Below are 10,121 nucleotides of genomic sequence, written 5' to 3' on the forward strand. Positions count from 1 at the left end.
TCACCCTAATTGTAGGTTAACTAAAAAGCTGCTCCAGAATTGCAGATGCAGGGTTTCAAGGCCTCCGGCCACTGCTGGCAGCCAGCGTGGGCCAAAGTGCATGCTGTTTCAAGCTCCACCCTCCACCAGTGAAAGTGCTCACCACCCTCCAGTGCCACGTTTCAAGTCCTGCCTCTTCACTCCCCAAAGCAGCCAACGTGCCTGCTGTCAGGTGCCGCGAATACATTTCCAGCAGGCCCTGTCCAGCAGAAGCACTTCCCAGCAAGCTTCCCGGCCCTGCAGAAAAGCAGAAGTGCAGTGCTGCAGAGCGAGGGAACCTCAGTGAGCATGCTGCCGAGGGAGAAAGAAGAAGCCTGCAGCCACCATCGGTAAGGATGATGCCGTTGCAGTGTGTATGGGGGGAGAATGGGGGGGGGGGTAGATTCCCGACTGGGTAGGAGGAGAGAGGGGCGTGTTAAGCAGGGGATGGGGTAGAGATGGGGGATGCTGTCGAGTGGGTGGGTGGGAGAATCTGATAATAGCTTCTATCCACCAAAATAAACTCAGATATTTACCCAAAATAATAATGAGCCATATTTTTCAACTGATTTTCTCCTCTTTTTGTTCTTACATAATAAACCCTGATAAATTCCCAGGAAAAATAAAGAACAATACAAAAAAAAATGAACATCCCTATGAAGCCTAAGAACTGCTATTGTTAAGGTATCTTTCTTTGAAATAGGGGAACACACAGGATTACTGTAGAAATGTTACAGCAAGTGATGTTTGTTTAAAGCTCGTTTAAAAAACTCCTGCCCCCGTACTGCAGTTTTACTAGCCATATTGTGCCCAGCCTGGAGACTTACTGTGTCTAGTGACTTTCTTCAAATAAATGTTGGCAACATTGCTTGGCAGGTTCAAGGAGGATCATTAGTTTACTTGGGTCTTTGTTAAGGAAAAGATGGCTGCCAGAATTAACTGCAGGGTTTACAGAAGCATTAAAGACTATATTGTTTACTTGAGGCTTTGATCTATAATCCAGTTTCATGTCATGATATTAGGAACCAAAAGACAACACAATAGCTGTGCTATTAAATTGATGTTTTTAATGAAAGAGGACAGAAGGTAAGGAAAATAAAGACATGTGCTCCCTGACTTTCAGCTTGCATGGAAACAAAGTAATCCAAAATATGCAATTTCCCTCTCCGGGTGGTCTGAGGAAAGAGACCCAAAGCAGCTCACTATACTTTGGCACAGCCTTATTGAGATCCAGCAATGCAAACTCTGGAGATCTTGGCAGAGAACTCTCTCCCGGCTAGTGCTCAAGAAAAGCCTGGTGAAGAGGGTGGGTTTTACCTATAGCCAAACAGGAAGCTAGCTGGGCGTAGCCCAGGCCACAACACTACAGCATCCCCCGAGTCCTCACGGGTAGAATAATTCTCTCTGCAGAGCTCCTGTCCGCTCCTTCAAGCGCCAATGTTTCAGAAACCCCAACCAACTTGACACACGATCCATTAACACCACAGATATCTGGATTGATGGGGGTTACTCAGTGGTCATGCTGTGTTCTACCGTGTAGAAAACCCAGGTTCAGTTCCCAGGGCCTGCTGTGGAAGGCGCATTCACAGCTTCTGGGAGTGGGGAGGTGACACCTGCTGGGCTCTGAAGAGAGCTGGGTGACTATAGTCCTTAGTCAGACTGTCACTGCAATGGCTGGGCTAGGAGGAGATTAGTAAATAGTAGATGAGTGCAGATCAAAAAATGTTGTACTGTCGGGGACGGGGGGTCAATTTTCATTTTCATTAATGTTTTCCCTTTTTTTCCTGCATTCTTTACATTTTGGAAAGAGTGCATACTATTTACAAAATAGTGCAAATTTTCCAAATAGTGCACACTGAAACAGTAGAAGAAACACACAAAATTGCATGTTCTTTTCTATCATTTGTTTCGAAAACGACATATAAATAACATCAGTGACATCGTCTGTCATTTTAAACAAACGCACATCCCTGCTAAATAGGGCACAGACCGCGGGTAGTTGTGAACAGTGCCACAATGAAGCCGAGGCTGCTTCTGATTGAACTGCAAGCCCAAAAGGAGCAGGAGGCAAACAGGCCAAAAAAAATAAAGGATACATGAAGCACATGTGAACCAATGTCTCTACCTTTAGGATCCTGAGGCCAGGGGCGGCTCTATCATTAGGCACGGTAGGTGGCTGCCTCAAGCAGCAAAACTCTGGGGTGGCAAAAAAATGCCCCCCCCCCCCCCAAAGCATTCCCGTGGCAGCCAGATCACTTTGCCACAAGGTGGGTATTTAATGACATGCCTGTAGGATTCCCACACCCTGCGGGCCAGAGGAAGACCCTTTCGGCGGTGCCACCAATGACATTGTGCTGATGGAGATTCCACACGCCACGGGCAGGGTGAAAAAGATTCAGGGGGCAGGAGAAGGGATATAAGGGAAGGCAAGAAAGAGTGTGATTGAAAGGCAAAGATAGGAGGCGAGTGAGAAGGGAAGGAAGGGAAAAGAAGAAGAACAGACCAGCACGTGCGAACCAATAGGATCTGAGTGGGAAAGGAGGCAAGGGAAGGGAGGGGATTGGTGAGTGGGGAGGTGAAGAAAGGAGGGTGGAGAGGGAGGGGATGGAAGAGAATAGTTGAAAGAGGAGAGAGAGGAGGAAAGGAGGTGAGTGAGAGTGGAGGGAAGAGAAGGGTGCTGAATGAAAAATGGAGGAAAGAATGAGGAGGTGTGAGGGGGAGGAATACGAAGGGGTGTGAGAGATGGAAAAGGAATGAGAGTAGAAGAGGGGAAAAGTTGGAAAGTAGAGAGCGAGAGCAAGAAAGTATGGGGGCTGTGAGTGGGAGAGAGTGCGGGGCTGCCTACGGTCCTACAGTTTTGGAGGTGGCATAGCAGTAGCAGGACTGTGACATCAGTGCCTCCTTGTCCTTCCCACTTGTGTGGGCCCGGAAGAGGAAGTTGTGTTATGCGGGCCTGCCCAGGTGGGACAAGGGAGGAGCAACTGCCACAGTCAGAGTAGGAGTGGTGCCAGCCTTGTGGCCAGAAGGAAGGAGCAGGCACAGAAAGAGAAGGCAGCTCTGTCTGCTGTGTGGGCTTAAGGTGAAAGCTACTAATGCTTTTGCATTCCAGAAGAAGAGTAAGTGAGTATCTGCTGTTTTGAAATATTTTGTTTTTGAGAACTTTAAAAAAAAAAAATTTTTATAAGTTGAACTGTTGAATGAGTCATCAGTATTTTGATACATTTATTCTTTGAATTAGTATGGTTTTACTATTGTAACTGATGTGTTATATTTCTTAATTTTATTATTGTTTTAAGAGAAATGGTGGTGTTTGTTTTTCCACCGTTGCATTGCATACAGAGTTTGGCTTCTTGTGGTTTCCAGTTCAGTTTTTATCTTCATATTTCGATTTATACTTCAGGGTTACGTTATTCTGTATTTAGTGAGGGTCTGTCTGTGTCCTGCATGCGTGACCAAGGTGAGGTATTCTGCCAGCGTGTAGTTTCTATGTAAGGATCTATAGCAGCCTGGCTTGTTCTGTTCTAATAGGTGTATTCATGTGAATTAGTGCTGTAATATCTGCAGTGCTGCCTTTTCATAGGCAGGGTTGCTACTATTTGATTGCTAACATTTAGTGCTGTTTTGGTATAGGGGTTTTACCATATTGTAATATAATTCAGTTTACTCATGGCTTTCTGAGGGCCAAGCCCACATCCAATGCATTTTACAATAGGCCTAATATACCCATATGGGTTCCAAGTGTCTTTTTTTTGCAGGGTTTTCTGGCTGGCATCATCGCAGTGCATGGAAAAATAATATCCATATTCTTGTGGTAATTTACCTCAGAAGACTGTACCTGTTATTTTAAATGCATCAATTTTTTTTTATTGTATGTAGTGAGGGCCATGGCGTGTGGGGGAAGGAAGCACGAGGCTGTAAGGTTCTCCGAGGGTGCCTAATACCCCTTACACCAGGCCTGGAGAGTCTGTGCCACCAATCACCCATCTCCCATTTCTACGGGTGACAAATGCTAGGGAAAGATGGGGAGAAGGTCTAAGGGTTTCTAGGAGGTGGGCAGGATTGCCAGTTTCCTAGAAATCTTGTCACTGACTCCTTTAGGAACTCTGACCCCCCCCTGCCGCAGCATTTCAAATTACCAAAAGGGCCAGACTCCAAGGGGAAGCCCCCACCTAGCCCTTTTGATGATTTGACCTGTGCCTTGCCTTGGGCGGGGGGGGGAGCACAATCTCACCCTGGCTCCAGGCAGCAGATTGCTTTGAGCATACAAGGCCCTGCTTTAGACCTAATTTAATCCAGGATGTGTCACCATTCCACAAGTGCTTTCCTACCCCCCCATACTTTCAAAACAGAAAGTCTACAGGGAAGATCCCCTTTAAGAATGAGCTTGAAGGTTTGCAGGACACAAAATGCTCCTGGATCTGCCTCAACCTCTACTCTGACACTGAAAAACTGCCCCCTAAAACTACATCTCTTCTCTTACTTGGTTTTCTGTCTCTTTCAAAAATCTGTGTGTAAAATGCATTGGGGGGGGTTCCCCCCCCCCAGTACTGTCCACAGCTCCTCACTCCTGCTGCTAGTTTGGTTAATGTGACGCACAGAATAGACGCTGACATTCTGGGAGCTTTTCACCCAGAAGTTTCTAAGGGAGGTTTCGAGGAAAGGGCCAATAAAAAAAAAAATCTGCAGGACCAGCCGGCGAGTAAGAGTAGGGGGAACTGAAGTCATTAAGTGAATGCAGCTCCCCTCTCCAATACTCGCTTGCTCGTTGGTCCAGTGAGAAACAGGGAGGCTGCAGAGGCAGCCATCACGGCCCCTGGGAGGGCGTCAATCATCGCTCAACGGCGCCACCTACTGACCAGCTCAGCAGTGCATTTTTGTTGGGCTCTTGATGGAATTGCAGTGGTTAGCTAGAAGGAAGGGAGAATGGAATTGAAAAAATTGGGCATAAAAACCTTGAGAGCTATAAACAGAGCCCATTCCTCACTCTCACTTACATAGCCCCTCCTCACCCTCCCCCCAGTATGAATGACAGGGAGTAGGGATGAGGCAGGATCAGAATGGGCCAGAAGACCTAGAAGATGGCTGCCTGGCCATTAAAAAAAAAAAAAAAAAAAGTTAGGTCTTGGGTCTGCACTATGTGCTCTTCAGTTTTTCTCTTTTTTTTTTTGTAGATAAATGCAGGCTAAGTTAGAAAAAGACAACAAGTATATGACCCTTAAGCGAGGTTTCCACATAAGTGTTTCCATCGCATTCAGTCCTCACAGCCTTCCTCGAGGTATCCTTAGCACCCACCACCAGCCACTGACATTAAGATCAGGTACATAACCAAGCAATCCTGGTAAACAGGAATTAAAGCCCTAGGAATCCCTCCCTTCCACCGCCTTTAGTCAGAGCCGGTGTTTTAGTTAGGCAAACTAGGCAGTCACCTACAACATCAAAACCTTGGGGAGGGGGGGCAGCAAAATCCTGCCAGCAAGGGCCCCCGAGAGGCACTGTGCTAGAGCACATACTGCCAAAGAAGAGTGCACCGTGCTGTGGCCATGGCCACCAGTAAGAGGGAGCGCTGTGCCGGAGCTGCTACCAAGAGGTAAGATATGGGGGGGGGGGAGGTGACTGACTCTACCTTCTGATTAACAGTTCTCTAGCCCAGTGGTTCTCCCGGGACCTCATGACACACACTAGTCCCGGGAGGTGTGTCACAGATCCAGAAGGCTGCTCTTTCCTCATCAGTCTGGGTTGGCTGATTGCTCCTTTATTGGGTATGACAGGAAGCTGCTCTTGCTTCCTTCTCGTCCTCCTGGCCCAGTGAGGTTGTTCCCTCCTCCTTCACCCAGATCCCAGCAAGATATCGTCAACTCCTGTTCATATGGGCCTGGCAGGACACCAACTTTATCTTCCTCTGCCTGGCGGTGAGGCTGCTGATGCTCTCTTTACCCCATGGGGCCTGGATATGAAAGCAGGAGCACAAGGCAGAGAGGTGAATGCTGTATAAATCCACTGCCTCCTCATCTTCTTCCTCTCCTCAGTGCTTCCTGCCTTAATCTGCTACTGGTGAAGAGGGAGGGAGACTGTGGATTGGACTGAAGGCTTTTCTACTGGCTGGGAGCCAGGAGAAGGGGAAATGTGCTGGGCAGGAAGGTGTGGGAAGATAGGGAGAAAGGGATAAGGGAAAGGATGTTGGGGTTCCTGATTAGGGAGAGGTGGAGGCGGGAGGGGATGGGAGCTACTGGGCAGCTGATGGAGGTATGGGGGCTTCTGGGTTGGGAAGGGGAGAGGTTGGAGGATGCTGAGCAGGAAGGGGTGGGGAAGAGGTCAGATGAGACGAGTACGGGAGAGAGGGAGGGTGGGGAAGAGGATGCGGGGCTGTCAGGAATGTTGGACAGGGGTATGAACATGTGAAGGGATGACTGAGTAGTTGGGAGAAGTGAGGGGTGATGGGGGCATGGAGGGTAGTGACTGGGTACAAGGGCCATACAGTGTCAGTTTTGAGATTGTCTTCTCTCTTTGAACTTTGCTTAGTGTAGGAGGAAATATATTTGTTTCTAGTTCTCCAGATTTGCACTACATGCAGGTGGTCGTCTTGGGTTTCCCTTCCAGGTTTTGTTTCCGCACTTGTAATCTGAGGTCTTTGTTCTATATATGGGGAAGGCAGGGCTGTCTGGGTTCTTTGTGTATGTGACTGAGATAAGGCTCTTTACTAGCATATAGGGATTTCTATCAGCCTTATTTGGTGTACTTTCTCAATATTATAGTGCACTGGTAGTGCACAGATGTCTTTTCATGGGTAGGGCTATTGCTGTTCCATTTATTGTAGTTAGTGCTGCTGCAGTTTGGCAGGTTTGGGGGGGGGGGGGGGGGGGTTTCCCAGGTTTTGTATTTTATAATGCACCTGGTAGCAGAGGGAGTTTGTGATGCTGTTATTGAGATGAGATCACAATATCTTTTTTGTATGGTGAGTTGTACGGGGAAGTGACTTAGTTCTGCTCTGCACCCACTGTTAGGAAGTGTGGGATTCCTGTAGATGCAGAGCATATGTTTAAATTTATTCCCATGATGGTCACGTGGTCAGTGTGTCATGCATGTGAGCATCATCTCTCAGGTGTGTCCTGACAGAAAAAAAGGTTGAGAACCACTGCTCTAGCCCATACCCGTGTTCAGTCAATGTTACCAAAGGACACTTTATTGTTGGAAAAATCAAGCCTCACTCCTGCAGTGCTGGCCTGGCAGCTCTCAATAGCATGATGGACAGAAGACGGGACAGGAAGGATTGGGGTATTGGAAATAGAAAGATCAAAGGTTTGCCTAGGGTGCCAAATACTCTTCCACCAGCCCTGCCCTTAAGTGTTTCTAATGTTTTCTTGCTTTCCTTTTAAAATTTCGTAGGCAAAACCATTAAAACACCTCAAATAAAATGTAGCTTTTAACATGAATAATATCTTCTGGACATAGCACTTGCTCTTTGCCAGCCAGTGACCTCTATCCAGCCTAAGACCTGCAAAAACACCCCACCCTACAGCCAGGTTTTTGTTTTTCAACGAGATCTCCCTGCCTAATGTTTTTAAAATTAGGGCGACGGAGTTAACAAAGCAGCACTATAATAATGTTAGTTTTAAAATGTCAGCAATGGCTAAAGGCTGAATAAAATCAAATTGTTTTCCACAGGGCAGAGCTAAGAGCATGCGAGAATTTATCCAGTTGAAAGGTGTGGACTACTGAGCTGCAGGAGTTCGTTCACGCAATAACTATTCATTAGAAAACATCCTTATTACACACATGTCTGGGTAACAAAAAAAAACAAAAAACAACTGTATTTAACCAATAGAAAATAATATGAGCTGTGATTCGCCGATAAAGGGTTGAGAACGCTCCCCCTCCCTCTCGATTTCGCAGCTCTGCAGCTGAGCTGAGATTATCAACACGAAACTGAAAGTGTGCGGAGCTCCGCGGGAAAGAAACGAAACTAACGCCGTCCACCTGGGAAAACAGCCCAGCCGCCCTCACATCTCCGCCAGCACTCGCCCCATCCCCCCGGGGAGCTTCCATTCTCTCACCATCACTCGCCACCTGCCCTCAGGGGGCTCCCATAATTCTCTCCCCATCACTTGCCCCCTCCCATCTTCATCACCATTCGCCCCCCCCCCCCCCCCGGGGCATTTTCACCATCACTCGTCCCATCCCTGAAACTTTCATCTTCTCCACCCCCCCCCCCCCCCATGGGGGCTCCCACCCTCTCATCCTCACTTGCCCCGTCCCTGGAACCCCCCGTTTCTCACCAGGTCCCCGCGGAACTCCCTCCCTCTTCCCATCAGTAGCTCCATGACCCCCGGGGCTAGTGATCTCCTTCTTCCTGGGGCCGCAGAGTAGGGATCAGGAGTCCACCCCGGTCTCAGCACCCCCCCCCCCCTTTGCGGTTCCTACTCACCTCGCTCTGCTCCGCCACCCCGGCTCTTCCTGCCCAGCTGCCCTCGCTGGTTGTGGCCGCAGGAGGTCACGGTGCCGTCCTCCAGCAGAAAGAGGCAGTGCCGGCCGCCGCAAGCCACCTCCTGCACCCGCTGCCCTTGCGGCAAGGAGCGGAGCCCGGCCCCGCCGCCTCTCGCAGCCTCCTCCTCCTCCGGGGCCCCCTCCTCCAGCCCCGGCCAGCTCGATCCCCAGCAGTACATGAGGCAACGCCGACTAGTGCCCGGGCTACTGATGCTCTCTGCTCACCCTGATCCTGCCCTCAGCTCGTCTCCGCCTCCTCCCAATCTAATCCTCCACTCTGCGAGCAGAGCTCCTTCACCCCACCCTCCTCCATCCATGGAGGAGGGTGGGGTGATCGCCTTCCAGTCGGATTTAAGGCTTCCCAAACCTGTTTTCGTGACAGTGGGATTTCCAGGATATTCACAACCGTTGCGCATGAGATCAGTTTGCGCACATTATTTATCCAGTGTATGCAAATTCACACCATGCATATTCATTGTAGATATCCTGAAAACCACTGGCTTTGGAGTCCCCTGGACAGATTTGAGAAACCCTGGTTTAGTACCATAGCTCTCAACAAATACTTCTTAGCTCAGCATCATCCAACATTTTTTAACATTTATGTTTTGGGTTTTTTAGATAATCCAGTCAGCAGTGCAACACAATCATTATGTCCCTTTTTTTTTTCTCTGCTCTATGTCTATGATTTAAAGCAACAAGGGGTACTGTTTTTAATAGACTCTACTATACTACGACCACCCATTATGCTCCTTGATAAAACTGGGCGCTTCTCTGTTGACCCTCATAAGAAACCCCTTCTTAGACTTTTATGAGCAGAAGAATGCATGCGGGAAAGGAGAACTTTTAAAAATAGGATGTTGTAAAAAAAAACAAAAAACCATGAGTACCTTTAAGTTTAAAATATATACATGAAATATAATATGATAAAATGTATTTTGCAGGTGATTTTCAGCTGCAAGGAGTTGTAAGTACATAAGAATTGCTAAACTGAGTGTTAGGATCCGTGGATTATTAGTGGACCCTTGGCCCGAGGTGAGAGTTAGTACCACCCGCGGGGAGGAGCCCCACAGGTCCTCACTGTCGGGAGGCGAGGTCAGCTGCAGCAGGAGACACAGTTCAGAGAGAGTACACGCTACATTAGGCAGGGTTGGAGATGCAAGTGTCAGAGCTGAAGCTTCCCACAGAGGAGCGCTGGGCAGGCCCCGGGGAGCGCGAGACAGGCTCTGAAGGAGTGCAGTAGAGACGGCCCCAAGGGGTGGAGCAACATGAAGAGAGAGGCTCTGGTGTAATGACTAGGCTGACCCAAGGAGCGGGGAAGCCCGAGTTGAATCTCTGAGATAGTGACGTAAGCTGCCCCGAGGAGCGGGGTTGTGCACGATGCAATCTCTGGCTAGGAACATAGGCACTACGCCGAGGAGCGGAGAGGCGCGTAGCACAGTCACTGAAGCAGAATGAAGGCACTGCCCCGAGGAGCGGGGAAGCGCGGGTTGCAGGCTGGTGTAGAATAAGGCACTGACCTGAGGAGCAGGGCACTCCGAGCTGAGTCTCCCAAGTAGCTTAGGCAGTTCAATGGGCAACCTCGAGGAGTGGGGAAGCCGGCAGGCAGGGCTTCTGGAAGACGC

The 10,121-nt window shown here is 48.9% G+C and overlaps 1 protein-coding gene across 1 annotated transcript in view; it reads right to left on the reverse strand.

The window, feature by feature from the left end:
• The window catches only part of LOC115089699 (probable E3 ubiquitin-protein ligase HERC6), a 192,808-nt gene extending 183,922 nt beyond the window's left edge, over window positions 1-8,886 (reverse strand). The window contains exon 1 of the mRNA XM_029597905.1: window positions 8,441-8,886. Coding sequence (XP_029453765.1) covers window positions 8,441-8,678 — 238 coding nt within the window. The 5' untranslated portion in view covers window positions 8,679-8,886. The remainder of the gene's footprint in view (window positions 1-8,440) is intronic.
• Between the last annotated feature and the right edge of the window lie 1,235 nt (window positions 8,887-10,121).

Source organism: Rhinatrema bivittatum, chromosome 1, assembly GCF_901001135.1.
Source record: "Rhinatrema bivittatum chromosome 1, aRhiBiv1.1, whole genome shotgun sequence".
Taxonomy (NCBI): Eukaryota; Metazoa; Chordata; class Amphibia; order Gymnophiona; family Rhinatrematidae; genus Rhinatrema; species Rhinatrema bivittatum.